This window comes from Pneumocystis murina (genome assembly GCF_000349005.2).
Source record: "Pneumocystis murina B123 chromosome Unknown supercont1.15, whole genome shotgun sequence".
Taxonomy (NCBI): Eukaryota; Fungi; Ascomycota; class Pneumocystomycetes; order Pneumocystales; family Pneumocystaceae; genus Pneumocystis; species Pneumocystis murina.
In genome coordinates, this window is record NW_017802373.1 from 280542 (window position 1) to 308315 (window position 27774).

A 27774-nucleotide genomic window follows, 5' to 3' on the forward strand; every position below is an offset into this window, starting at 1 on the left:
AGGCTATTTATTATTAATATTTTATTGGCTTTTAATATATATTTATAACATTTTTTAATTAATTTCTGATTATAAAATCTTATATTTAAAATTTCCTATTATCTTTAATTTCGATACTGTAAAAATATGAACCTAACATACTTAAGATGGATAAATATAAAAGAAAATTCAAGATTCGGGTTATTTCCAATATTTAAATCCTATAAAATACGCAATATCATTAAAAACCGTTCTTTTTTACCAATATTTCAAGTTTCTGGAATGAAAAATCAAACATCTGTTAAAAAGCTTTGTGAACATTGCTACAGTGTCAGAAGAAAAGGGCGACTTTATATAATATGCAAAGTGAATAAAAGGCACAAACAAAGACAATCATAGATATTTAATAAAAATTAAAGAAATTAGCATCTGCATTTTTTAAAATTTAATTTTTTAAAAAAAATATATTTAAAATGATGAAATTATATTTATTGTATATTATATGGCTATATTTATGATTTTAACATGTTTTTTTTATTTTTTTGTATTAATTCTTTACGTCTTTTTTTTAGTCTGTCTATTTCTTCTTTTTTCTTTAAATTGCTATGAATCATTTTTTTGTAAAGTTTTCTTTGTTTATTGGTTAACATGACCTTTGAAAGATCCTTTATCTCTTCTGATTCAGTTTCCTTGGTTTCATTTGATTTTTTGGTTTTTTTTATATAATATGAAAATGGTAAAGAACTGTCCTGTATATCTTTTTTTTCATAATCATTCATGTCAATATTATTTGATTCATCCTGCTCCTTCACATCATAATCCTCTTCCGCTTCTGGATTATACCCTTCATCCTCTATTTTTACAAATGGACTTAAATGAGGAGGTAATAAAGAACCTGGTGCATATTCATTTGTACTCAATATTTTTTTTTTATTGATACAATCATAAACCCATTGGGGCTGAATATAAATTCTGTTCAAAATTTTTTTATGTAAAGTTGGTCTATCATAAACTTGATGTGTAATTGTCATGTCATCTTCTTTAAAAAGAGAGCCGCTTCCAAGGACAGGATCCCATCCAACCTTTCCTCCAAATGACTTTATAACAAATTCTAACGAATAACGAGGAACTTCTCGAGATAAATAGAAAATAAATTTTTCAAATATATTGACTTCTGTAGAACTAGCAGTAACAGGTTGAATTAATTTATTAGAATCATCAGAATTATTATGCAAAGAAAAGTTGTCGAGAACAGCTTCATCAGCTATATTTTCAGAAATCTTTAAGTCATCGTTTATTAAAAAATTTGTTTCTTCTGATATCTTATCTAATTTTTTATCTAATGTACTAATTTGTTTCTTTATATCTTTAGGTCTTTTATTTCCCTCTAATTGATTTTCTGTTTGAATTGTTGTTAATTTTTCTAAATTATAAGCCGAAATATCTCCTGCTTCTTCAAAAAGAGAAACATTAACAGGAGGTGGATAAGTTAAACCAGAATCGGTATATAATTTATAGTTAATAAAACCAACAAAAGTCTGATAAAATTCCAAAAAAGTGAGCATAATTCGAAGATCTATGTCAACAGGTATCTAATAAAACAAATGAATGAATAAATAATCAAATTCTATTAATACATACTCTCTGAGAAAATTTATATGGAACCAACCATGTAACCTCTTGACCTTTGATCTCAACTTGATAATAAATACCCTTAATAGAAAGAAAGGTTTTTCTTAAAGCCTTAGATACTATAACATAATTTTGAAATTCTAAACATAATCGTTCACAATTCGAAATAATGGTGGAATCAATTTTTTCAGTAACTTGTACAGATGAAAATAATGAAAGCATAGAAAGAGCGTCATCAAGGTCTCGAATAGCATCAAGAAATGTAGGATATCTATATAAATAAATAAAATAAACAATAATAAAAAGGCTAACCTCTCTTTAATAATATGATCTAATGTATAAAAAGGTTTATTTTCTTCTAATGATCTTACAATCTCGTATTCCTTATGAGTTAATGCACGATTGAATTTTTTTATATAAATTTTATATTGACGTATTTTATCAATAATAGGTTCATGAAGAAGATACTTATTAAATTAATACTTAAATGAAATTCTTGAAAAATATCCAATTACTTGAATATCTTTAGAGTAATAAAATGTTACTGGTGCTGTAGATCCTTTGTTTGCCTTTTTTTTGTTTCTTGGCTCTCTAGGATATATTCCCTTAAAAATCTAATAAAAAAATAAGAATATTCCAGATCTTTCAATATAATAATTACACATAATCTTCTAAAATCTGCAAGAGTTACTTGTAATTTTTTAAGAGCTTGATTGCGAGTAATAAAATTTTTAGCTGCTCCTGATTTACCTAAAGAATAACTAAAAAAGGAATAAATCTAATTCTGTAAAATTAACCTTTAGATTTAATTTTTGTCATTTTTTTTAAAAAAAAAATGATTAAAAAAGTCTATTTTTTATATTTTCTTAAAAAATATAGACATCGATAACTTTTTCAACCATTTTTTTTAAATATTTACATGCGTTAATAAAAAAATAGACTTTAATGTCTAAAAATTAATGGGAGTCACTAAACTTTGGACTATTCTTGAGGAAGCTTCAAGATTTGTTAAATTAGAGAGGTAAGTTTATTAAAAAATTAGGGTTTTTTTATATAATTTAGTCTTTCTGGGAAAATTTTAGCAGTAGACGCCTCTATATGGATGTATCAAGTAAAGGGATCTTTTATAGGCGAAATAGGATTAATTTGTTAAGTTTCTTAAAGGATTTAGGGACAAAGATGGGAATTTTATTAAAAATGGACATATTATTGGATTTTTTCGAAGAATATGTAAACTGTTATTTTATGGGATTAAACCAATCTTTGTTTTTGACGGAAATATTTCAGTTCTTAAGGAAAATATTATTGTAGTTTTTTTTATTAGCTTTTTTTTAAATACTTATGATTTAAAAGAAAAAGAGAACAGAAAAGAGACTTAAATATGATGAAAATTCAGAAAAATTAGCAGAGAAAATATTTTTATTACAAATGAAGAAAACTGTCCAAAAAGATATTCAGGGAAAAAAACAGAAGTTATCTTTTTTATTCTTTATTAGTTTATTGATTTGTTTTTAGCAATAAATTAAAAAAATCTCCATATTTTGAAAACATGGAGAATTTATCTAAAGATATTGAAATCATACAGAAAAATGGAAATAGGGATATTTATAATCTTCCTAGTCTTAATGTATCTTTTGAGTAAGTAGCTTTTTTATATTAATTGTCTAATTTTTACAGACAAATTCAGCAGTCAGATGATTTTAGAATGACAAGTCAGGGGAATATACAAGAATCAATACATAATTTTACAAATGAAGATCTTAATTCCCTCGATGTGACTAATTATTTGTAATGATTATATTTTTAATAATTTAATATTTAGTTTTCGAAAATTGACTATGATTCTGATTTTTTTAAGTCTTTATTACCGGCAGATCAATATAATATCTTAAATATAGCGCGTCTGAGATCAAGACTTCGTATGGGATTAAGAGCAGATGAACTTATGACGATGTTTTCGAATTCTATGGAGTTTTCTAAGTTTCAAATTACTAAAGTTAAAGAAAGAAATGATCTAACTCAAAGATTACTTAATTTCAATGAAATAAATAAAGCGGGCGCTTTAAGGGTTGTTGGAGAACCGAATAGAGAATATTTATTAGTAAAAGATGAAGATACTAAAACAGGTTGGGTTTTGAATTTTGATTTAAAAAATCAAAAGAATCTTATTGTTATTAATGATGAGGATCATGATTCCACACATGAAGATGAAGAGTTTGAGGATATACCTTTATATGAGTAAAAATTTATTTTTGTATTTTTATTATTGATTTTTTTCAGTATAAATTCATCTCCTATGGAAAATATAGGTAATTTTTTAATTGATGATTCAGAAAAAGAAATTTTTAAGAAAACTGGTAACTTATTATATATATATATATATATTAATACTTATTTAAGATGATTATTATAAAATTAATTGTCATTCATACAATATAAAAAATAAACCATTGTTTTTAGAACTTGATGATTTTGATATTAATTTAGAATGTAATGAACATGTTGAAAAAATGAAGAGAGATGAAAAAAAAATTGAGCACTCGAAAAATAATCAATTTAATGATGAATTAAAATTAAATAATATCCGTTATCAATCTACTCCTAATTCAGAGGAAAATATAGCTAAATCTAGAAGGTATTAATATGCAATTTTTCATATTCTCTTCATAAATGCTTTAGATTAAAATCTAATAATAAATTATCTCTACCTCAATTTGATATTTTCTCGAAGTCTAATGAAAATTCAGAAAATCATCTAAAAACAAAGGTTTTAGTTCCTAAAAACGAAATTTCAAAACTAAATCAAAATTTTGAACCCTTATCTAATTTAGAGAAGTCTGGGCATATTTTAAATTTATCAAAGCCAAGTTTTAGATATAATAAAATATCAAGCCAGAATCTATTAAATAATACTATTTTTCTAGAGGAAAATATTGAAGAACCACAAGAGGTGTATAAATCCCGTAATAAAAAGGAATCTTTTATATTATTTACTGATATTTCAACTCTTAAAGAAAATTCAGTTTTTTTAAATAACTTTAAAGCGCATAATTATTTTGTTGATAAAAACATTAGTCATGGTATTTTCATTTGAAATTTTAGCATTTTTACTGTTAACATTTCTAATTTAGAAGATAACTCAAAAAAAGCTCTCGATATTAAAATTAATTTGGAATCTATTAAGAATATTTCTGCTAAAAACACATCTATAAAAGAAACTGATTCGAAATCTGATAAATTTATGTCTTTATCTATTCCTATAGTTGATAATTGTTCTGAAATAGAATTAGTTGCGAATAATTATTCTAATTCATCTAATAAAAATCAAGAAAAAAGTAAAATAGGCGCTGACTCTATTCATAATATCTCTGACATAGATGAGTATGATGATTATAATTTAGATTTGGAAAATGATACATTAACAAATTACCTTCTTGAAGAAAATGAAGAGCATAATCGTTTTTTTTCTGAATTAAATAAAACAAATGATTCTACTGAAACTAATATCGAGAAAGACTTAGATCTTCTTATGAATAGGTATCGAAAAACTAAGAAAAATGCAGATAGTGTTACACAGATAATGATAGAAGAGTGCCAAAATCTTTTAAAGTTATTCGGAATACCTTATATTATTGCACCCATGGAAGCAGAAGCACAGTGTGCAGAACTTCTTAAATTGGGACTTGTAGATGGAATTATAACTGACGATTCAGATGTATTTCTTTTTGGTGGTACTAAAGTTTATAGAAATATGTTTAATCATTCAAAATATGTCGAGTTATATCTTTTATCTGATTTAGAAAGGGAGTTTAATCTTGGCAGAAAAAATTTAATTCGTCTTGCTCATCTTCTTGGGAGTGATTACACTGAAGGTATTCCAAAAATTGGTCCTGTTACTGCTCTTGAAATTTTGTCCGATTTTCCTAATTCTGACAGCTTAAATGAATTTAAAGAATGGTATGATCGCGTAAAAGATTCTAAAGAAACTCAGGATGATGAAACATCAAAGTTTAGATATAGATTTAAAAAAAATATTTACAATATACTTTTACCAAAGGATTTCCCAAATCCACTAGTTGACAAAGCATATCTTGAGCCTGAGGTTGATTCAAATTTTAAAGACTTTGAATGGGGAATTCCCGATTTAGATAATTTAAGAGATTTTTTGGTATCTACGGTAGGATGGTCTTTACAGAAAATTAACGAAATGATTATTCCTGTCATTAGAAATATGAATTTTAAACGTATGAATATGGTTCAAACAGTTTTGACAGATTATTGGTTTATTGGCTCTAATATATTTATTTCAAAACCCAAAATATCTAATAAAGCTACTAGATTTACTAAGGCTTTAAATAATTTAAAAAGATCTGGTAAAACAACATATAATCAACATAAAATACTGAATTCTGAATCAACATTGAATGAAAATATTGCAAACGCATCCAAAAATTTTTTAGAATTTGGAAATAGTCTCATAAATGTTAAAAACAAGGATTTTGATATTATTAATAAAAACATTAATTATACATTTGATAACACTAAAAGCTTTTCTGATAATGCGAGCATAATGAATACTCAAAAATATAAGAAAAATATATTTTTAAATTTATCTCGAGATTTAAATGAAAAAAAAGATATATTCAAGAATATAAAAAGAAAACAACAAGATATTAGTTGATTTATGACAGAAGTTTTAATTTTATTCAAAAAAAATAAAATTAATATGAAACTTGTTACAAATTAGATTAAAAAATACTGTTTCAAGAGTAGAAATATTAATTCAAGAAAAATCAGCTCGTAAATATTTATTAATATTCGGATTTACTTTTTTTTTTATTATTTTTCGTTTTAATTTCTTTCAGGATTTTTATTCTTTTTTTATCTTTATCATATGAGTCTGACTTGTCTTTTTCCCATAAATCCAAAGGCACAAAATGGATTGTTTGTTGGTTATACCTAATTAAATTAGTCATTATTATTGTCTTGATCGCTTATACCCATAATCAAATAGAAGCTAATGGGAATAAATTATTTACTTTTAATTTAAATATATATTTACTTACTTCTTCCCCAATTTTAATATCTCTAATAGCATAAAACCCAATCCTGTGAGTGCCATTTACTAAGCTAACACGAGCAAAACAATTGGGGTTTTTTCTGGAATGATTGGCGTATCTAAATTTATTACCCATCCTTGTAGCATCTACAACATGATCTTAAAAATTAAAAGAATTTCTATAAAGTTAAGGTATATGTGTCGTTACTTTTATTCAAATTAAATAGAAAAGATATTCCAATTTTATCATAAAGTTTTCTAAAATTATTATTATGAAATGGCTTTATGATGAACCTACCCACGTCTTTCAGATTCATTGTGAGATATAATTTCTCCTTTATACTCCTATAGTATTTTTTAATAGATTAATAGAATATTTATTATATTTTTTACACCAAGAAATTTATCAGCTGTTACTGATTCTCCAATAAACAAACCCCATCCAGAAATATTGCTTTCTCCCAATATCAAACGACAGCTTAATCCTTGCTGTATAGGAACATTTTGACACATCAATGCTAAACGATTAAAATTATATCTATTTATTGGATCAAGGGCTTCTGCTGAATCACATGCAATACAGATATCAGGATCGCATTCTCGTTTCCATTTCACGCATTCGCAAGCCCATGTGCTGCATTTATTTGTTTTGCATAGACAACCCAACCATCTTCTTGGACAATCATCGAGACAAAGACAAAATTTTTCACAAAATACTCTATTTTGTACACATGGACAATTTTCATCACAAAGGCCTAAATGATCGCAAGGTTTTAATTCAGTTCTTTCTGTACTTATTCCACTTTTATCGCAATCATCTGGGTATAATGTCCATCTTTTTCTTTTAGTTGATACTTTTTGATAATTAGTTGTTTTATTGTTCTTAGAAAAATTTTCTATTTTATTTATATTCCAAAAGTTTTTAAAAAAATCCTTAAATGATTCATCATTTATCTTCATAGATACCTATTTATTCAATATTTGAAAACAATATTTATCAATAAACAAACCTCTATACATGTTTTATTTAAACCTAATGCAATTAAACATGAAAGTTTAGAGTTTGTATTTAAAACTTTTACAGAACTTGCTAAAATAGACATTTCATCTGATGTCCATTCAGATTGGGGAATATCTTTAAAAGATGAAATCTTTAAAAAAATAAGTAGACTAATAGAATACTTAATTTAACATACATTTAAAATACATGTTTTAGAACAAGGTGTTTCTTTATCATAAGGTTCTTCTTTTTCAAGAGAAAGAGTTGGAAGTCGAGTGATAAAAGAATCTATTATAGTTAAAGTTAAAAAGATATTATAAAATATTTACCATGATAAGGACATCCATTCATATAACAAAAAACACATAATAGTTGTGAATAAGAATCTAAGGGGTCAGAACTAGAAGGTTTTAATATAACAGTTCTATTTTATTAATATTCGAAAAAAATATCATATGAAATACTTTTCTCTAGCATGATGTTTAGGTGTTTTATCTATCCTACATATTATTAATTTGAAATATATTTATATATGTTTTATTACCATTGCATAGTTTTCCATAATTCTACTGGCATATAATAATTCCATGATGAAGTGAAAATTTCAAGGATATAATAAGATTTTTCGCCTAAAGTAACTTTAGCTGTAGAATTTTTCTTACAATGCTTTAAAAATAAGGACCATTCTTCCTTAAAATTTTGAGAAACTATAATGTTGGTTTTAGAATCTAAGTAATAATTATAAAGCATTGGAAGAGTAATTCCACATTCTGAGATTGTTTTAACTAAAATATTTGATAGGTCGCTTGCCACTAAAAATGTGTTAAAAACATAATATATATAATACCAAAAACATGCTTTCTAAAATTTCTTCTTTGCTTTGAATTTTTATTTTAATATCAAATGTTTCATGCAAATTAAGATCACTGTCTTCATTACCCTCCCCAATATAAGGTATAAATCGAAGGGTTTCTTCATCATTTTTAATAACATTAAGTCTTAACGACATATTTTCTTTATATTTTGGAAGTCCCGGTATATTTTCAATAGTTATACATTTTTGAAAAATAGATTTACTGGTTTTTGAAGAACTATTAAAATTCTTTTAGATTTTAGTAATATAAAATAAATAGAAAAAGAATTACCATTGTGTAAAAATTTATCTTTTTTTCAGAGCAATCAGCTTTTGAAATAAGAGAATCATTAATTATATTTCGATCTAAATTATTAGACCATTGTATATCTTGGGTATATTTTATAGTATTTTGTGCAATTTTTAGTTGATTCTTTTAAGAATTAAAAAAAATATATACTAAATATAAACTTACTTTAAAAAATTCACCATGTTCTAGCTTGAATCTTATAAAAGCATTCTGGATTACTTGATTTATTTTCTCACTGAATTGTATTTTTTCAAAATCCATTACTAATTTATATTTTATCTTTATAAGAATCCTTAAGTCAATAAAATACGATATTTTTAATAGCTTAATTTTTTTATAGAATTCATAAAATTAATAAAATTAATTATAAAATTATTTTTATGTAATTATATAAAAAATGTGTAATCAAATGAAAAAAACTCTAACCCTACTCCATAAATAGCTAAAATTTCTTTATTTAAAACTTTTGCAATAGATATTCCACAAGGATCAGCAATATATGTATAAAATTCGGCAAGATAAACTAATTGTGATGTATCAATCTTCCATATTTTTAATTTTTGATCTGTTGCTATAGAAAATAATAAACCAGAGACACTAAATGCTAAACCGGTTATGGAAGAATTATGCGCGTTTAGTTTATTTGTAATAGTCTTACTTGATATTTTATAATTTGAAAGATTTGAGTCTAATTTTACTATAATTTTCAATATATTTATCTTATTATCATCACCGCCCGTAACTAATAAATATACATTTTCTAAAACATTCAATCTTTTAGTTTATATACATATGTATTACCTTCTAGACGTCTTAATATCATCGACTTAATATTTGATTGATGTATTTGATTCTTCCAAATCGGAAGAAAAGATTCTTCTGAACTTTTTATAATAATTTCAGATGAATAAATGTAATTACTTATATCCCATAATGTTATGAAACCATCAGTTGATGTTACTAATAAATAACAATAGTCCTTTTCTAAAATATATGTAACATTTAAAAGACATTTTGTAGAATATTTTTTATTTAAAATTAAGATATATTCTGATGTTTTATATAGAAATGACCAAATCTAAAAGTGTTTTTAAAAATATTATTTTATCGAAGTAATAATTACCCTAATTGATGAATCTGAACAAGCCATTACAATTAAATAGTTATCTTTATTACTAAATTCTATGACTGAAAAATCCATAATGCGAACATTTTTTCTTTTATTTATTGCTGGACAAATTGCATGTCAAATTATTCTTACTTGATTCAAATCTTTCATTGAAAATTTCCAAGCAACAAATTCCTCTGCTCCTCCACATGAGAAAAAAAATAAACCATTTTTTGACCATGATATTTTTTCTATGCCCGTATCATGTTCTTTTTCGCGATATATATTAATAATTTCACTATAATTAGTAATATACACTTGCTTCATGTCAAACTACAATATATGTAATATCAAGAATAACTTACGTTTTGACAATCTTAAAGTAGTGTCTTCTGCACCTGTCAGGAACAATAATGTATTTCTTTGATACAAAATAGGATAAAATGCCATGCTTCTAATTTCTCTACCATGTCTTCCGCCTTGAAGTATTGTTTTTTGGAAGTTTTGAAAAGGGAATAATAAAAGAAAGTTGCAAACAATAATCTAAACGCTCTTAGTTGATAATAAATATAATTAAATAATTCAAACAGAATTTGATCTAGTAAAAATAAATACTGAATTTCCATTTTTTTCTGAACAGGAAAAATATATAGACCAATGTCTATGAGATCCACCACATATCACTGAAAATATACGAAATCCTTTTGACTGATTCCATATGGAAAATCTAAGCTTTTTAAAACCATAAAGTATTAAATCTCCTTTTAAATAAAAACCCTAATATAAATTATTTTTTGCTAGAATATAGTTGAAATTACTCCTTCTATTCCATGCTTATTACATTTTCCCTGATGTCTTTTTTCAATAGATATTTTATTATCATTATTATAACCATTATGAATAGTTAATTCCAATATATAATATACCCAATCACGCCCAATTGTTGTTATTTCTAATTTTTTATTTAATAAAGTGTTCTCATGTGGATGAAGGATAATAGTAGATAATGAATTTTTTTTATATAAATCTTCAACTAAATAAATACTAGAAAGTCCTTTTCCAAAATCTTCTAGACGATGTATACTTAAAAGCCCTGTCTTGAACCCAAGAAATATTAAATTTGTTTTAAAATCAATTGTAGCAGCAGTTAACTCCACTGGAGCAATTGAAATAATATCGTTTTTTTCATATATAAAACTAGACTGTTTTATAATCTCTTTATTTATTAATAATTATATTTATAAACATACCTCAATATATTTAAACAAATGAAAATGAATGCGTAAGGATATTGCTGAAACTGTTATGAGATATAGAGAATCTTTTTTATTAATATATGTAAGATATTGGATAAAAAATACTAAAAATACCTCCAAATGATATAGGAAACAATGATTGTATTTTTTCATCACATATATGATATTTTGAAGTCTAAATAGAATAAGTAATATTTTTATAGAAAAATTTTTACAGATAATTTATTTTTAATATTTAAAACGTATATATTGCCAAATTTGTCAGAAATATTCACAAAATCCGTTTTAGACCAAAGAGAAACTTTAGAAAAACCAATAAGATCTAAATCATAAAATAAATAATTCGATTTTTTTGTTTTAATACTATGTATTAATACCCTTCTAAAGAATGTTATCATTATTTTATGAAATATATATAAATATTTACCCAGACATAGAAACAATTAAAATTTGAAAAGAATTAACTAAAACATAACTTCGAAAATTCTAATATACGTTATAAATTGCTAGTAGATCAAAAATGGCTACATCGTATAATCTATTAAATGAACTGAGGGCATTTTTAATATCATATGGAGTTATGTAATACTGAACTATATCATATATTATATTTGAATATATATATATATAGCTCTTACATTTTTCTTTATCATTTATCTCCCAGAGGCGTATTTTTCCGTCATTTCCACCAGTTGCAAAGATATTTTCAAAAACAGAAACACACCATATATTTTTTCCTTCATGGCCATCATATACAGAATCCTGTTCTAATTCTGATTCAGAAGTTATTCTCCATAATCTAGCAGTAGTATCTTCTGATACACTAATAAGTTTAGACTCATCATTACCAATAAATTTAACATCCCATATACGAGAATCATGACCCCATCCAGTAGCCTTGCATTTTCCTGAATTTATATCCCATACTCTAATACTTCTGTCATCTGAACAGGTACAAAACAATTTTCCATTTTTTGAAAAATTAATTTTAAAAACTATTCCTTCATGCCCTCTTAAACGATGAGTTATTTGTATCATTAAGTCTTTTCTTTTTGCAATTTCTACATTATTAATATTCCATACATATATTTCATTAAATACTGTTCCAGAAACAATAGTAACAGAGCCATCACAATGAATATAGAGGCATGAAGAATATAAAAGAGGATTTTCTGTGCATGAAAATGTCTGAATATAACATTTTGTTTGGATATCATAAAGATGTACTTTATTATGAGCTGTTGCTAGCCATATATATAATTTATCACAAGACGGTTTTGCATCAAAAATCCAATCTAGTGTATAATGAATATCGAAATCATAATTATTGAATAAATCATCTAAATTAACAATACAAAAATCTTTACCACCCCAAAGAATTAATGTGTTTTTCTTGGCTTTGTATAATTCAGTAAACAAAATTAGATAAGATTATAATAAACCATATACTATTCCATGTATTCGATTTTTTTTAAAAACCTTCACTGTATGAATAAGTAATCCTTGTATAACATCATAAATTTTAATATATGGGCCTTGGCCTGCAAACAAAATAAATTTATTAAAAAACAAAAGTGATGTAATTGGGCCATGAAATCCTAATGACTTAAAAATTTATTTAAAATTGTATTTTAATACAAATTAAACAATACCTTTAACCATGTATTTTTTTCTAATTTAAAATCAGGTATTTGAATAATCATTAGTTTATAAGATCCATTAATTGTTATCTAATAAAGTCAATTAATTAATATCTAATAAAATTAATTTTCTTTTACTATATTTTCAATTAAGATCGATTTGTTTATAAGCTTTAAAAATATTTAAGAAATTATAAAAAAAGCGTTAGAAGTTCATACATTATTGCCATTTAATAATAGATTAAGAACAGACTCATTATAGGGGAATGATAGATACAAAAAGTCCAGAATCAAAGTGGGAATCTATGAGACAAGGCATATTAGATAAAGTTATATTGGATAAAGAAAACCAATCACCAAATAAAAATACAGGATTAGTATTAAATGAAGGACCGTATTTAAAGCGTTCAAAGTCTTTTGGTGGGGAAAGCGATGAAAAGTTTGTAAAGCCTTTGATGGCTAAACAGGAGTCAAGATCAACAACATTGGGGGTTTGATTATGAATTCAATTAGATTAAAGTTTTAATATTTGAATATAGATGCCTAATAAGGGGATATTAAAGACGTCTCTATGTTCCTTAGATTATACACATGATTCATCTTGTAAAAATGATTTGGATAATCATACTGTTATAGGCATAATGCAAGTTGCTTTAAAAGATAATGAAAAAGATTCCGAGCGTAGCGAGACAAAGAAATCTCAAAGACGGAAGAGTCTTAATCGTCGTGTTAGTTTTGCGAATTATGCGTCTGTAAGGTTTGATTTTGTTTTATTTAATTATTTTTTTTGATCAAATAGATTATATGAAAAAGATCAGGAATTTCAATCACCTAATCCTACTTTTCCAAGTAAGACTACACCATCTTCTAAAGAAAAGTTTTTATTGTCCCCAATTAAACGGTTTTGATCAATTCTTTTTACTCATTATACTAATTCTAATAGAAACTTTAAATCTAAGAAGTCATCAGCATTAAATGATTCTCCAAAAACACCCTCTCCTATAAAATGCATTTCCCCTGTAAAACCTTCAAAAGCATATATAAATTCTCCTATTCCAATGCCTCAAGGACAAGAGTTTTCAGATGATATAGATCATGTTGATATTGAATCATCAGAAAATGTATTTTTCTCTGATATTGGAAATAACCATGAAAAGGAGTTTTGCAATTATCAAAATAAGGGTATTTTTAAAGATATTGATGGAGAAATGACGATGGATTTGACGGAAGTGATTTCTAATCCAGTATTTGAAAAAAAAAATACTCAAAAAATAGCAATGGATTTGGTAGATGTTGCTTCTGATTCTATTCCCGAAGAAGGCGATGTAGAAGTAACAATGGATATAACTAAACTACTCCCGTGCTCAATATTTGAAAAAAGTGCTACTGAAGAACCAGTAATTCATTTAACCCATGTACCTGACAGCTCAGTTGTTGAAAGAAATAATGAAATAAAAATGAATTCAATTATAACTTTGGGGGAAATTCAAAAGAATCAGAGCAAATTATTTTTTAATTTCCAGTCACTGTCTGATAAAAAACATAATGAAAGTAAGATAATGTTTATTATTAGGATTAATTTTGAAAAAAAAAACTAGAAGAGCCAACCATGGAATTACATGCAATTGATAATGGATCTTTAAAAATTGACAATCACGTAGATTCTGGTAGGGTTTATTAGTAATTATATTTTAATTAATAAAAGATGTAGTGGATATGGATACTACTAAAGTTGTTGGAGGTATTCTTAGGAATTTAAATGGGATGGATCAAAAAGATGGTATGTAATTGTTTTTTAATAAATATATCTCATTTTATAAGGATTAACCATGGATTTTACAACTACTATCGGGAATATTTTGACTGTTAACGAAGAAATTACAAAGGATTTAGATTTTTCTTTCAACAATGTTTGTTTAGAGAAGAAATTGAATATACAAAGAAAGATGCAGTCTAATACGTTTTCTGGGTGCTTCTCTTTAGACGATTTTCATAAGCCTATAGTTGTTTATGAAGATGATAATACAGTTGACATGGATCTAACTAAAATTGCACCATTAGTTTTGGAACACGAGAATAATTTAACTTTAAAAAATGTGAAAGAAGAATTTGTTTCGTTAAAACATGATAGCTTACCAATGGATATCGATATAAAGAAATCGCTTAATACTGAATTGAAATCTCCTCAAAGGATTCCCCGTAGTGGTGTTTTGGCTATAGATGCCCTTTTCGGTAAAAATACATTAAATAATATTCGTAATATAAGCGATACAGTTGTGCCAATTCAGCTAGGATCTCCAAAAGCTGCAAAGCTTTTGAAAAATAGAAAAAGTATAGGTTATTTTGAGGAAATGAAATTAGTAGGATTAGGTAGTCCAACTACTAAAATTATTGTGGGTAACAAATTAACACGAGAAAATGGAATGTCCGAATCAGATATTTTTACTGTAAATGGCCTTAATATTTTGGATCGTATTGCTCAATTAACTCCTAAAAAGAATGTGCCATTTCAATTAACTCCTGAGAAGAACATTATCTCATCTCAATTATTATCTCTTCATAATATTTCAAAAGACAATATTCTTGAGAATTCTGAATCTAAACTCAAAAGGAATTATGAAAATACTTTAAATAACACTTATACTATTAGTCCTACGAAAAAAACGTGTAAAAGTTCTAATATTAAAGAGTATTCAGATCGTTTAATCGAGACACATGATGAAGATAATGTAAGTTATGTTAGTTATGTTAATGAATAGCTGATTTGTTGTAGTTTTTGCCTTCGATAACTTTAACTGAATTTTTGAAGATGACATCAATATCTTTTTTGGATGGTCTTACTACTACAAAACGAAGAGAGACTACATTTTTTCCTTATTTAAATACAAATCCTCCAACTTTAAAAGAATTAGTTTATACTTCATCTCTTACGCTTCCTACTCTTGAGCTTTATCAATTTGTATGTTATATTTTTAACCATTTTATTTTTTATGTTAACTTTTCTAAGAGTTGTAAAGAGCTTCAAAAATATATATCAGAAGGGAAAGAGGTTGTTAATAAAATTGAGAAAGATACTTCTGAAGAGAATCCTTTACTTTTTAGAGAATATATCTATGCTTCTCATGATATTCAGGTTATTATGGTCGGGCAATTTAAATTACTTAAAAATTATTCAAGACTTTATGCTAAAAGTGTATGGTATGATTGGAGGGATAAATTATTATTAGGTTTGAAAGAAGGGTTAGAGAAAAATTTGGAAGGATTAAAGAAGGTATTTTATTTATATTTTTTAATTGATTATTAATCTATTATCAAGGATGAATTAATAATTAATGAGTCAAAACCCATTTTAAACACATGCTTTCCTCTTATAAAACAGACGTATGAATCTTTGAAAGAAAAAATAAAACATATGAAGGCTATTAAGGAAGAAATTAGTCAGTGCGATCAAAAAGAATTAAGAAAAGTTCGCTCTAGTTTATTTAATATTAATGAGGAATTACAAGGTGATACGGAGGATTTTGAAAAACTTAGAAAATGCATAAGTGAAATTGATGATAGATTACATGAGTTATCTGAAAAACAAGCAAAATTAAATCGAGAGATAGAAGAATATAAAAAAGTTATGAAAGTTAACCGTTGTTTTGAAAAAGGCGAGATTGAAAATATTAAGAAAATGTTACAAATTCTTAAATCTGTGACGGGGTGGGAAGTAAAACGTTTCTTTCATGATACTGTAGTTTTTATATATTTAGATACGATTGAAACTACATTTAATTTTATTAAAAATGATGCATCAATAAAATGGAATGGAGGCGTAAAAGACAAGGTTTATTTTTTTAAGATCTATAATGTATTGGTAATGTTTTTTAGGTTAAAGAATTTTTTTTTGATTATTTAGAAAAAAGATTAAAAAGTTGTACAGTTAAAGAAGTGAGTATAATGATATAAATCGATAAATCATTTTAAATTCTATTTAGGCATTGTCACTTATATGTCGTATATGGTATACGGCAACTTTAATATGGTCGGAATTTTGCTTACTTAAAATCCGATACCCTTTATTGTATAATTTAACTATTGAAAATGATCAACCATTATTACAAGTGACTGCAAAAGTGTTTTTGCCATCGTCTTTTTCGAAATTTTATGTAACCTTTAAACTTCGACACTCAATTCTTTATGAATATCCTAATTTAAGTAATTATGATTTAATAGATATTCACATTATTTATGGGAATTCTAATACTTCTAAAATATTGAAGACTATACTGGAAAAAATCTCAGTTGGAGGCATAAAGGCGTTAAGTTTTGTATGTAACGAATTTTAAACGATTTATATATAATTATGTATAATTTAATCAAGTTTTTAATTTCTAAGATGATGTAATTTATTTTGAATGTGACTTATTTTTATCGTTGGAAATATTATCAGTAAAAAAAATTAAATACCATTAATGTCAGAACTTGTATTGCAGTCTGAACGTGGTTTTCAGAAACAGCCGTAAGTTTCCTAGGTTGTTATAGTTTCTGATTTTTTCTTAGACATGTTTTTTTAAATACAAAAGCTTCATTAAATAAAAAATTTGGGAAAAATCGAAGATGGTATAAAGATGTTGGTCTTGGGTTTAAGACACCAAAAGAAGCTATTAAAGGAGAATATATTGGTTAGTATAGCTGATATTTTTTTAATAAGCTTTATTTAAGTTTTACATTTATTAAGATGTTTTTAGAAAAATAATGTTTTTTGTTATTTGCTATATTTTTTTTCAGAAACTAACATAAAAGCAATATAGATAAGAAATGCCCTTTTGTTGGAAATGTTTCTATTCGTGGGCGTATCCTTACTGGAATAGTAGTTTCTACTAAAATGACTCGAACTATTATTGTTCGGAGGGAATATCTTCATTATATTCCTAAATACAATCGTTATGAAAAACGTCATAAAAACTTTGCCGCACATTTGTCTCCAGCTTTTCGTGTAAATGAAGGAGACATTGTTACTGTAGGTCAATGTCGACCTCTTTCAAAGACTGTTCGTTTTAATGTTTTACGAGTTGAAAGACATAATGAAATAGATACTGCAAAACAATTTGGAAAATTTTAAATATTTTAATATATATAGTAGAAAAATATATTATTATATTTATTATTATATATTTTGATTAGCATTTTTGTTTTTTTTTTATTTAATAACTTTATTTTCTTGTGGACATTCTATTTAACAATATTATTTTATTTCTTTAAAATATAACTAGAATGTTAAAAGTTTTTATATTTTCCTAAGCTTTAATTGATGTCCCTATATTTTTTATAATAAAATATTTAGAAACAGAATTTTTGAGATTAAAAGTTTTCGATTTATAAAATCTTTTTAATAAATTTTGAATAATTTTATAAATTTTTGAAAGATATTGCTTTTTGTAAATATTTATCATTTAAAAATAATACAATCTTTGATTATGAATTTTACATATTTTATTTGATTTTTAAATATAATTTTTTATATTTTAAAAATTTAAGTCAATTTTATAAAAATTTAAGATTTTGATTATTAAAACTAAATTTATAAAAAAAATACGATTAAGCAAATTTTAAAATTTTTAAAATAATAAATTATTAAAGGAAATTGTCAATTTATATTTTATTATGACTAGTAAAACATAGTTTTGTCTATACAGTCCTTTTAATATTTATAATTAGTTTTATTTTACTTTTTTAATGTCGCATTCTATAATTAACCGAAAATATTTACAAATTTCTAAAGATCTAGTAATTGAAATGCGATTGTTCCTAGATAATCCATATCCTTTATGTCTTAGCAACTCTCTTTTACGAGTATGTCTTTTAACAAAAACTATTCTTTATATATTTAAATTTTTAGAATATTGTAGATCTTATTAAACCTTCAGTTATACTTAAATTGCAAAAAGAGCAATTACAAAAACAAAAAAAAAATATGAAAGATTTAATTGAAGATGGTAGGAATTTTTAAAAATTGAATAGCTCTGGAAAAATGAAGATAGGTTTAAAATTACTTTGTTTTTCGTTCCTTCAAAAAGTTGTAATTTTTTATTGAAAAGGGTAATTTTTTGTGAGTACATAATGTTATAATATTTAAATTGTTACTTAGGTTAATGACTTTGTATTTCTTTTAGAAGAAAAAGACAAATCTACTATAGATCATTTTACTGAAAATACAACAACTATTACAAATTTTGATATAAAAGAAGATTCTGAGGCATTTATTAAACCTATGTCTATAATTACGTACAAAAAGTATAGTATATATAAAAAAATTCTTTATGTAAAAGTTAATTTTAAAGACTACAAAGAAAAATGATATCTTAAATAATTTTTTTTTTTTTAAAAAAACTATATAGTTATTTTAAATTAAAGTACTTATTTTTTAAATAAACATAGAATTTAATAGTATAATTATTTTGATTTGTTATAATAGTTTTAATTTATTAAATGTATTTTATGTAACTTTATATTTACCAATTGCAGATATTTAAATAGAAACACTATTTTGTTCTATTGTTTTTTTATTAAAAAATAATCTTTATTTGTATATAAAACATGTTTTTAATTTGAATTTTTTAATTTCGAATTTTTGTAATTGTTTTTAAAATTATAATCAATTATGAGATAAAATTTTGACGTTTTTAAATGTTTTGTCAACTCTTTAGATCACCTCTGTTTTCTATATTATTAAAAAGATCAGAAAATAATCATTTATATTTTGGATTTCAATTGAAATATTTATCATCTGTAGTAAATACTTTTTCAAATTCAACTCAATATGTATTCAAAAAAAAAAATGAAAATATCATGGAAAATAACATGGGTTGTTTGTTTTTTTTGCTTTTTTTTTCTTGAATTGATTTACTAGAGCGTTTAAAATGGCAAAGAAATGTAGGGATTAGTGCTCATATTGACTCTGGAAAAACAACTTTCACAGAACGTGTACTTTATTATACAGGAAAAATCAAAAGTATTCATGAAGTTAGGGGAAAGGATAATATTGGTGCAAAAATGGTTAATATATTTTATGTTTATATTTTATATTCTTATCTAATATAGGATTTTATGGTAATAAAGGTCTTTTTAAGAGTTAAAAATTGATAACAAAGGATTTGGAAAGAGAAAAAGGCATAACGATTCAATCAGCTGCAACGTATTGTGACTGGGTTAAACAGGATGAGGGAAAAGAACAAAAATACTCTATTAATATTATCGATACTCCAGGCATATATATATATATTTATTGTAGAAATAATTTAATAGGTTAGGTCATATTGATTTTACTATTGAGGTTGAAAGGGCTTTAAGAGTATTGGACGGTGCTGTACTTGTATTATGTTCAGTATCAGGTGTACAGGTAAATTTATAAAATATGTGATTAATATATTTAAAAAATCAGAGTCAGACTATTACTGTTGACAAGCAGATGAAAAGATATAACATTCCCCGTATTTCTTTTATTAACAAAGCTATATTAACTATATTTTTTGTCATTTTTAATAATATATTATAGATGGATCGTGTTGGTTCTAATCCATGGAAAGTAATTGAACAGATTAGAAATAAATTAAAAATTTCTTCAGCAACTATACATGTACCTATTTTTGATAATTCTACATTTGTAGGTGTTGTTGATATTATAAAAATGAAAGCAATATATAATGAAGGACATAGGGGGTATAATTTATGATAATTTATAAATCACTAAAAATTTTTAGAATTAATGTAGTTGAAAAAGATGAAATTCCTAATGGCCTTCTACATTTGGTTAATGAGAAAAGAACTGAATTGATTGAAACTTTGGCAGATATAGACAATGAAATTGCTGAATTATTTCTTAATGAAAAAATACCTACTGAAAGACAATTATACAATGCAATACGCAGAACAACGCTAGAGAAAAAGTTTACACCTGTACTTATGGGTTCTGCTCTTCAAGATATAGCTATTCAGCCTGTTTTAGATGCAATTTGCGATTTTTTGCCTACACCTGCTGAAGTTGAAAATACTGCTTTAGATATTTCGAATAATGAAGAATGTGTTAAGTTAATTCCATCTGATTCTGAAAAATTTGTTGGATTAGCTTTTAAGCTTGAAGAAAGTAAATATGGACAACTCACGTATTTTAGAGTATATCAAGGAACTTTAAAAAAAGGAGATTATATTACAAATATGAGGACAAGGAAGAAAATTAGGATTCCTCGGCTTGTTAAAATACATTCAAATGAGATGGAGGTAATTGCTTGTCTTCGTAAAGGGTTTTGTTTAATTTATAAAAGGATATAGAAATAATAGGTTCTGGAGAAATTTGTGCAATTTTTGGTGTCGATTGTGTATCTGGAGATACTTTTGCTGATGATTCTTTAATGTATTCAATGGTATATATTTTTTTTAAGGAGGAAAAGAATTACAACATTAATTAGACTTCAATGTTTATTCCTGAACCTGTTGTTTCACTATCTTTAAAACAGAAAGGAAAGGAATCAGCAAGTTTTTCTAGAGCTCTTGCTAGATTTCAGAAAGAAGATCCAACATTTAAAGTTAAACTTGATACAGAAAGTAAAGAAACTATTATTTCAGGAATGGGAGAACTTCATTTAGATATTTACGTTGAGAGAATGAAACGGGAATATAATGTTGAATGCACTGTAGGAAAGCCTCAAGTTGCATACAGGGAAACTATTACATCTAGATCTACTTTTAATTAGTATAATTTTTTATCTTTATGATCGTTTTTTCATAAATATTAGTACTCATAAAAAACAGACTGGAGGGGCAGGCCAATTTGGTAAAGTTGAGGGATATATAGAGCCTATATTATCGGATAATTCTTCGAATTTGGATGTAGAATTTTTAAGTCGTGTTACTTGTGGTAATATCCCAACGAATTTTATACTTGCATGCGAAAAGGTTTGTTTTTAAAATTTTATATAATTTCGGCTAATTTTAAAAAAAGGGATTTAGAGATGCTTTAAAAAATGGGCTTTTAATAGGATATCCTATTAAAGGATGTCGTATGGTTCTTGAAGATGGTGCTACACATTCTGTTGATTCTTCTGAATTATCTTTTTATATAGCAACTCTTAATGCTTTTAAACAGGCATATAATAAAGCAAATCCTATAATTCTTGAACCTGTTATGAAATTAGCTGTTACTGCTGAAAATGAATTTTCAAATGCAATTATTAGTGGGCTTAATAAAAAGAAAGCAGTTATATTAAACACTGATATTAGATCTGATGATTTTACAGTGGAAGCAGAAATTCCGCTGAATAATATGTTTGGTAAATTAAATGGTTTATAATTTAATTTAAACTTATAATAAAAGGATATAGTACGGATTTACGAGCAAATACTCAGGGTAAAGGGGAATTTACTGCTGAATATTTAAAGCATTCAGTAGTTCCTGACTACATTCAAAAAGTATCTAAATTTTTATGCAAATAGTACTAATGACGTTTAGGAGTTAATTATAAAATATCAAAAACAAGCTCAACGGCGTAGTTAAGATATAGATATCTGAGAGGAAATATTATTCATAGGTTTTGAGATCTAATATTTTCTATTTTGATATAATGATTGATTATTTTTAGAAAAAAGTGGTATTTTAAAAAATATTTCATGATAATGTAATCGATTATAGATAAATACGATATAATATAATGTATATAATTCTTACTTCTCTTAATCAGATTTTTTTTAATATTCTAAAAGTTTATATTTAGATTTATGTATTTATACTTTTTCTAAAAATGTAAGTATATTAAAATAATAATTCATTTTGGTAATTTTATCTATAAATAATAGTTATTTTTTTATGCAAATATGAATTCGAGGTGTTTATGCAATGTTTTTTAGTTGTGATATAAAATTTAATAATAAATATTTTGGAATTAAGATAATGATAATTTAATAAATTAAAATATGAAAATCATAATATATATCAACGTCTATTGAAAAGGTATAGTATTCATAAAAATTATATTAAGAAAATACATTTATTTTATATTTTTTGATCTTCAAATTAAAATAAAATTTACTAAAATGTTTTTTATAAGCAATTATTTCAATGAGAAATATCAATAACATATTATATAGTTGAATCATTATTTAAAAGCCCTGTATTTTCTGAACCATCTTTATTCTGGTCTTCAATTTCTATTTTTATTATGCCTGTAATATAAATATAAGATATAAACCCCAGAATACTGGCAGCAACAGTAAAAAACTTCCTTCTCTTTTCAGGACTATTTACTCCTACCAATTCTTTTAGTTGAATAAATGGACTAAAAGAAATAAAATTATTCCATAATATAGTTGTTGTATTGTAAAAATAGTTTGATTTGGTGATTTCAATATTAAGCGGCTTGTTTTCTTGAAAATATTTAGAAAAAGAATGATGCAAATAAGATACAAGCAATGGCTCAGTAGTTTTCAGATGCTCAGATAATGTAGAGTTTGGTAAACTTGGAAAAAATTGTAATGCAATATGACCAAATATTAAACAGTCAAGAGAAGTAGGCTGATCTCCAAATATAAATGGTTGAGAAGAAAGTTTAAAAGCTAATAATCTATAAAAATTTGAAGATAATACTTTTAACTAAACTTATTAATGATATTGATAATTTGAATGAGATTAATTTACTTTTTCAATTTTTGCTTCTTTTTTAAAATCACAAGATGTATTTTTTAAATGATAGTAAAAAATTGAATGAAAGTTTCTCATTTCCTTAGAATATGTTTGTTTTATATCAAAATATTGAGTCCGTTTTTTTGCAAAGTTTCTAATGTGTATAAGGGATAGATAAGAAGATAAAAAAGAAAAATATTTTTTATAATAAAGTGGTCTAGTAATATTTGAATAATTTTCATCATCAACATAAATATTGAAGAGCTGTTAATTATTAGAGAAATAAAGGGTGTCGATGCTATCTTACTGTAAGATCAAACCCGAGACCATGAATAAGAGACTCGTATCTTTTAAAATTAGCTCAAAATTTTTGAAAAAATAAATCAAACGCAATGCTATCCGCTTTTTGAATATCTGTTAAAGAATTGTCTGCATCAAATCCTTTCTGTTTTAAATAGTCTATAATATTATTCCAGCCCCCAACCCATGTTCCTGAATCCCTAAGAGCTGGTAATTTACCTATTTCTATGTCATTTACTTATTATAAGATTATAGAATTATACCTGTTGGAGACAAAGTATTATTATTAGAATAAATCACAGAATATAAGCCTGGTGCGGTTATTTGTAAGTAACAAAGAACACTGAGGCAATAAGGATCAATGGACGGAAGATCAAATCCCGGAAAATGAATATGAAGCTCCAATGGTGTCATAATCGTTCTTATATAAAATATAATTATTTTTAAAAATAAATCATTAAAATTCACGAAATAAAGTTAATTATATATTTTTTTTAAATTTTTTATTTAAAAGATTTAGAGCTTATTAAATAATTATAAATAAGAAACTTTTAAATCAATTTTTTTATATTTAAAATATTGTATATTTAAATAAGTTAAAGGCCTCACCGAGGATCGAACTCGGGTTGTGGGAATATTTTGTATCAAAATCCCATGTGCTACCACTACACCATGAAGCCTATAAATGTTGGTCTCGGAAAATTGTATATAACTAGAAAAAGGTATAAATAAATTGATAAAATTAACAAGTATAATAAAAATGGATTTAAAAAAAGACAATATTGCTAAAATAGCTAATAGTCTTTGTTTAAATGATCTTAGGAATCTTATGCCATATGATAAGATTTATAATTATAAGAAGTAAATAGAAATTAACTAAATTTAAAATAATAATAATAGTGATGATATATATGAAGTTGAATTATTTGACATGAAAAATATTAAGGAAAAAGATATATATTATTGCTTTTGTCTTGTGAAAGAAAATTTAGAGGAAATGTAAATTAATGTTTGTCTTTAAATTTTATTTATATATATTGAAAAGGTATAAAAGATCATCTTTTGGATGGTCATCTAGGCGAAAACTTAAAGAAATGAAAGCAAAGAATACAAAATATATTATTATCAGAAAAGAAAAGAAACAAGATATTATTGGATTTTTAAGTTATCAAATTGTAACTGAAGTAGGTGAGCATGTTATTTATTGGTACTATAATTTATAGAGATAAATGTTTTTTTGATTTACAAATTTTAGTTATGAAATACAAGTTCTACAAGCATATCGTGGATTCGGTGTTGGATATAATCTTATGAAAATAATGGAAATTTTGGGTCTAAAATTAGGTCTTCAAAAAGTTATGTTAACTGTATTTAATTGCAATATATCTGCATTGCGTTTTTATGAAAAAATGGGGTAATTCTAAATATTAGTATTATTTTAGAAAACTATTTATTATTAGATATTCTCAAGATAAAATTTCACCGCTTTTAAGAAAGTTTTCTGATAAAATTATAGACTCAGATTATAAAATTCTGTCGAAAAAATTATCTTAATAATTTGCTTGAATAACATCAATTCCTTTCATATCAGGCCTTTCTATTTCCATTTCCATTTTTAATATTGCAAAGACTATATCAGTTATAATAATGCTTAAATTGAAATTCCAAACGAGTGTGATACTATAAAAAAAGTTTGCATTTCCAGAGCCAATATATGTCCAAAGATAATAAAAGGCTGGTCCAAGAAAAGTACAATAAAGAAAACAGATTGTTGTTACAAAAATATGACGCATATCTAAAATAAGTTTTAGCATTAATTTTTTTAAAAATATTAAAATACATGAATAAATTGAATGAAGAAATGGAAATAATGACATGAATAACACTACATCTGCAATCGATGGATATGATTTAAGAATAGACATTAATCCGCATAATATAATAATTATAAAAAAAGGATATTTTCTTATGAGCATTAAAAAATATAATAATGAATTAATATGAAAATACCTTAATCGTATGCATAGTGGTATTATATAAATGAATATGTGCAATTGAAAAACAAAAACAAAAAACAATCTAAATGAATCGAATATTTCTGTAAAAAAATACCACCAAAGTCCAATATTGGGTGTAAGATCAGATACAGATAATCTATGTAAGATTATTAAGTAAATATAAATAATGTAAATATTACATGGCCCCATATGTTGCAGATAAGAAATCCCATGAATTAGTTGTAATAAAACTCAATAACAATAATAATAATAATTCTATAAGAAATAATATAATATTTCTAGAAATAGACTAATCATCTCTTAATAAATTTTTTAAATAATTCAGAAGAATATTACGTCCTTTTTTTTAATATCATTTTTTTGAAGTATAAGTATTAATGGTGGAAATAAAACAATGGGATAAAAACTTAAATAAGTTGCCAAAGCTAAAAAAAAAATAGATTGTATAGATTTTCCTAAAATATTAAGATGATAATAATATTGTAATTAAGACTTACTGCGTTGTACATAAGAAAGGCTAGTTAATATAAAACAATTAGTAAAAATAGCAGTTGACATTCCAACACAAGAGATAATAGAATAAGGATTAAAAAGGAATCTAAAAACAATAAAAAAAACGAAAAAAATGAATAATATTACAAGGAAACAGAAATATATTTTTTCCAATGATTTAAAGAAGAATCTTTTGAAAACATAGAGTCTGATAAATCCAAAAGAGACCATGCAGAAAATATGTCTATAAGCGCGTAAAGCAATAATACAAGCATTTCGGAATTAGAAATAAGTTTAACTATTGAAAATAATACAAGTAATAAAGGTGCCTAGAATTTTAAGTAAAAATATGAAAAATATATAAAAAAATAAAACTTGATGAAATAAACCTCCACTATATGGAGAAATTCCATGTTCATAAAGAAAAAGACCTTCTTTAACTAATAATAATTATATGAAATTATAAAGAATAAACTCATCATACGCCGTTTATAACTTGTTACTGCAGTAGCTATTTCAACACGATTGCTTAATAAAGATACAAGATTTTTATTTTTGAGTAAAATAATTCGAATAAAAAAGCCTAAGCTAAATATTAAAGTAACAATATATTTAGAATAACTTTCTTTTCTGAGCTCAAAAGAATACATTATATATTTTGATTTTTATAGAATTTTTGTTTAATATTTTTATCTAAGTTTAAGCTTATTATGATTTAAAATTTGATATAATTTTGAATTTAAAAAATAGAAAAATTTATAAGTACGCTTTTTAAAATATTAAAATTAAAATATGTTCATTAATCTGTTTTTGACTTCTAAAAATAAATACATAAAATAATACCTTTAAAATATAAAATAAGTTCAAAAATTCATATTTCGAATATTACTATACTTTTAAAATAAAAAGCTTCGCTTAAAAATTACGTAAATATTTAAATTGTAAAATAATTTTATAGTAAAAGGAAAATTTGATTTTAAAATATTTTTTAACCGATTTTTAATGATAAATTACATTTTAAAAATCCGATTTTTTTTATATAAACAATTAAGACAGTGTTTTTTATTAAATTTTATATAAAATATATTTAAAATAAAAATAAAATATACTTGCTTTTATATTTTTGGAAAACTTCTAAAAATTAATATTGATCTTTAACTTTGCTTTTGCCATATAATTTCTAGAATAATTCAAAAACTATATTAAATATTCTAAAATACTCTAAAAAATCTACTACTTGTTCTTATAAAAGTAATGACTATTTAAGACTATATTGTAGATAATATAGATAATTTTATATTTTCTAGATGAATTTTTACTGATATTTTTATGTAATTAGATCTTTAATATCAATTTTATTACAATATATACATTACATTAAAAAACATTTTTTTAAGAAAATTATAGATTATTTCTATTTATAAATTGATATGCATTATATTGATAAGAATGACACGATAAACGTACCAA

The 27774-nt window shown here is 24.7% G+C and overlaps 12 protein-coding genes and 1 non-coding gene across 13 annotated transcripts; 6 read left to right on the plus strand and 7 right to left on the minus strand.

The window, feature by feature from the left end:
- Nucleotides 1-491: 491 nt before the first annotated feature.
- Nucleotides 492-2430, minus strand: PNEG_03116 (hypothetical protein; the record flags this gene model as incomplete). The annotated part of the gene is made up of 6 exons (XM_007876981.1): nucleotides 492-1571; nucleotides 1621-1882; nucleotides 1924-2078; nucleotides 2127-2225; nucleotides 2273-2361; nucleotides 2409-2430. 6 exons carry the CDS (start codon nucleotides 2428-2430, stop codon nucleotides 492-494), a joined length of 1707 nt encoding a protein of 568 aa, XP_007875172.1.
- Nucleotides 2431-2570: 140 nt separating this feature from the next.
- Nucleotides 2571-6292, plus strand: PNEG_03117 (hypothetical protein; the record flags this gene model as incomplete). Its single annotated transcript, XM_007876982.1, has 11 exons — nucleotides 2571-2632; nucleotides 2674-2722; nucleotides 2766-2918; nucleotides 2965-3083; nucleotides 3127-3249; nucleotides 3289-3385; nucleotides 3434-3849; nucleotides 3892-3968; nucleotides 4012-4246; nucleotides 4291-4691; nucleotides 4743-6292. The coding sequence occupies 11 exons, from the start codon at nucleotides 2571-2573 to the stop codon at nucleotides 6290-6292; spliced, it is 3282 nt and encodes a 1093-aa protein (XP_007875173.1).
- A 325-nt stretch (nucleotides 6293-6617) lies between these two features.
- On the minus strand, nucleotides 6618-9094 carry PNEG_03118 (hypothetical protein; the record flags this gene model as incomplete). Its single annotated transcript, XM_007876984.1, has 12 exons — nucleotides 6618-6829; nucleotides 6879-6928; nucleotides 6969-7015; nucleotides 7064-7636; nucleotides 7681-7821; nucleotides 7867-7958; nucleotides 8000-8094; nucleotides 8135-8170; nucleotides 8215-8482; nucleotides 8529-8772; nucleotides 8816-8956; nucleotides 8999-9094. 12 exons carry the CDS (start codon nucleotides 9092-9094, stop codon nucleotides 6618-6620), a joined length of 1995 nt encoding a protein of 664 aa, XP_007875175.1.
- A 125-nt stretch (nucleotides 9095-9219) lies between these two features.
- On the minus strand, nucleotides 9220-10034 carry PNEG_03119 (hypothetical protein; the record flags this gene model as incomplete). The annotated part of the gene is made up of 3 exons (XM_007876986.1): nucleotides 9220-9593; nucleotides 9635-9911; nucleotides 9957-10034. 3 exons carry the CDS (start codon nucleotides 10032-10034, stop codon nucleotides 9220-9222), a joined length of 729 nt encoding a protein of 242 aa, XP_007875177.1.
- Nucleotides 10035-10079: 45 nt separating this feature from the next.
- On the minus strand, nucleotides 10080-12900 carry PNEG_03120 (hypothetical protein; the record flags this gene model as incomplete). Its single annotated transcript, XM_007876987.1, has 12 exons — nucleotides 10080-10258; nucleotides 10307-10484; nucleotides 10530-10718; nucleotides 10760-11143; nucleotides 11192-11262; nucleotides 11312-11372; nucleotides 11413-11578; nucleotides 11625-11683; nucleotides 11726-11790; nucleotides 11836-12594; nucleotides 12640-12802; nucleotides 12850-12900. 12 exons carry the CDS (start codon nucleotides 12898-12900, stop codon nucleotides 10080-10082), a joined length of 2325 nt encoding a protein of 774 aa, XP_007875178.1.
- Nucleotides 12901-13033: 133 nt separating this feature from the next.
- PNEG_03121 (hypothetical protein) lies at nucleotides 13034-17168 on the plus strand (the record flags this gene model as incomplete). The annotated part of the gene is made up of 12 exons (XM_007876988.1): nucleotides 13034-13328; nucleotides 13377-13594; nucleotides 13637-13738; nucleotides 13781-14388; nucleotides 14436-14504; nucleotides 14543-14617; nucleotides 14659-15566; nucleotides 15611-15796; nucleotides 15845-16108; nucleotides 16154-16666; nucleotides 16711-16770; nucleotides 16818-17168. Exons 1-12 carry the CDS (start codon nucleotides 13104-13106, stop codon nucleotides 17166-17168), a joined length of 3579 nt encoding a protein of 1192 aa, XP_007875179.1. The 5' UTR covers nucleotides 13034-13103.
- Nucleotides 17169-17279: 111 nt separating this feature from the next.
- PNEG_03122 (40S ribosomal protein S11) lies at nucleotides 17280-18046 on the plus strand. Its single transcript, XM_007876990.1, has 3 exons — nucleotides 17280-17341; nucleotides 17383-17504; nucleotides 17634-18046. Exons 1-3 carry the CDS (start codon nucleotides 17295-17297, stop codon nucleotides 17942-17944), a joined length of 480 nt encoding a protein of 159 aa, XP_007875181.1. The 5' UTR covers nucleotides 17280-17294; the 3' UTR covers nucleotides 17945-18046.
- Nucleotides 18047-18558: 512 nt separating this feature from the next.
- PNEG_03123 (hypothetical protein) lies at nucleotides 18559-19180 on the plus strand (the record flags this gene model as incomplete). Its single annotated transcript, XM_007876991.1, has 4 exons — nucleotides 18559-18675; nucleotides 18722-18818; nucleotides 18860-18921; nucleotides 18971-19180. 4 exons carry the CDS (start codon nucleotides 18559-18561, stop codon nucleotides 19178-19180), a joined length of 486 nt encoding a protein of 161 aa, XP_007875182.1.
- Nucleotides 19181-19482: 302 nt separating this feature from the next.
- On the plus strand, nucleotides 19483-22466 carry PNEG_03124 (translation elongation factor G). The gene is made up of 15 exons (XM_007876992.1): nucleotides 19483-19687; nucleotides 19733-19878; nucleotides 19924-19932; nucleotides 19974-20088; nucleotides 20133-20221; nucleotides 20264-20332; nucleotides 20378-20541; nucleotides 20583-21099; nucleotides 21144-21242; nucleotides 21288-21571; nucleotides 21615-21774; nucleotides 21821-22148; nucleotides 22193-22287; nucleotides 22328-22406; nucleotides 22458-22466. Exons 1-14 carry the CDS (start codon nucleotides 19510-19512, stop codon nucleotides 22370-22372), a joined length of 2298 nt encoding a protein of 765 aa, XP_007875183.1. The 5' UTR covers nucleotides 19483-19509; the 3' UTR covers nucleotides 22373-22406; nucleotides 22458-22466.
- Nucleotides 22467-22954: 488 nt separating this feature from the next.
- On the minus strand, nucleotides 22955-24238 carry PNEG_03125 (hypothetical protein; the record flags this gene model as incomplete). The annotated part of the gene is made up of 5 exons (XM_007876993.1): nucleotides 24058-24238; nucleotides 23884-24013; nucleotides 23802-23841; nucleotides 23510-23758; nucleotides 22955-23464 (listed from the first exon to the last, which is right to left on the minus strand). The coding sequence occupies exons 1-5, from the start codon at nucleotides 24206-24208 to the stop codon at nucleotides 22955-22957; spliced, it is 1080 nt and encodes a 359-aa protein (XP_007875184.1). The 5' UTR covers nucleotides 24209-24238.
- Nucleotides 24239-24394: 156 nt separating this feature from the next.
- On the minus strand, nucleotides 24395-24474 carry PNEG_05048. The gene has a single exon. It is a non-coding gene; the product is annotated as a tRNA-Gln (tRNA).
- Nucleotides 24475-24554: 80 nt separating this feature from the next.
- On the plus strand, nucleotides 24555-25212 carry PNEG_03127 (hypothetical protein; the record flags this gene model as incomplete). The annotated part of the gene is made up of 4 exons (XM_007876994.1): nucleotides 24555-24655; nucleotides 24695-24793; nucleotides 24840-25001; nucleotides 25050-25212. The coding sequence occupies 4 exons, from the start codon at nucleotides 24555-24557 to the stop codon at nucleotides 25210-25212; spliced, it is 525 nt and encodes a 174-aa protein (XP_007875185.1).
- PNEG_03128 (hypothetical protein) lies at nucleotides 24947-27303 on the minus strand. The gene is made up of 10 exons (XM_007876995.1): nucleotides 27199-27303; nucleotides 26789-27147; nucleotides 26680-26744; nucleotides 26452-26633; nucleotides 26310-26410; nucleotides 26149-26267; nucleotides 25992-26101; nucleotides 25805-25948; nucleotides 25635-25759; nucleotides 24947-25589 (listed from the first exon to the last, which is right to left on the minus strand). Exons 2-10 carry the CDS (start codon nucleotides 26952-26954, stop codon nucleotides 25345-25347), a joined length of 1257 nt encoding a protein of 418 aa, XP_007875186.1. The 5' UTR covers nucleotides 26955-27147; nucleotides 27199-27303; the 3' UTR covers nucleotides 24947-25344.
- Between the last annotated feature and the right edge of the window lie 471 nt (nucleotides 27304-27774).

Coding starts and splice junctions, on each gene's coding strand:
- PNEG_03124 (XM_007876992.1), top strand. CDS start 19,510: ATGTTTTGTCAACTCTTTAGATCACCTCTGTTTTCTATATTATTAAAA. Junction 20,542..20,582: donor TATAATGAAGGACATAGGGG/GTATAATTTATG, acceptor AAAAATTTTTAG/AATTAATGTAGTTGAAAAAG. Junction 21,100..21,143: donor TACATTCAAATGAGATGGAG/GTAATTGCTTGT, acceptor AATTTATAAAAG/GATATAGAAATAATAGGTTC.
- PNEG_03122 (XM_007876990.1), top strand. CDS start 17,295: ATGTCAGAACTTGTATTGCAGTCTGAACGTGGTTTTCAGAAACAGCC. Junction 17,342..17,382: donor CGTGGTTTTCAGAAACAGCC/GTAAGTTTCCTA, acceptor ATTTTTTCTTAG/ACATGTTTTTTTAAATACAA. Junction 17,505..17,633: donor TATTAAAGGAGAATATATTG/GTTAGTATAGCT, acceptor AAAGCAATATAG/ATAAGAAATGCCCTTTTGTT.
- PNEG_03128 (XM_007876995.1), bottom strand. CDS start 26,954: ATGTATTCTTTTGAGCTCAGAAAAGAAAGTTATTCTAAATATATTGTT. Junction 26,634..26,679: donor GTGGAGGTTTATTTCATCAA/GTTTTATTTTTT, acceptor TTAAAATTCTAG/GCACCTTTATTACTTGTATT. Junction 26,411..26,451: donor AAATATATTTCTGTTTCCTT/GTAATATTATTC, acceptor TATTGTTTTTAG/ATTCCTTTTTAATCCTTATT.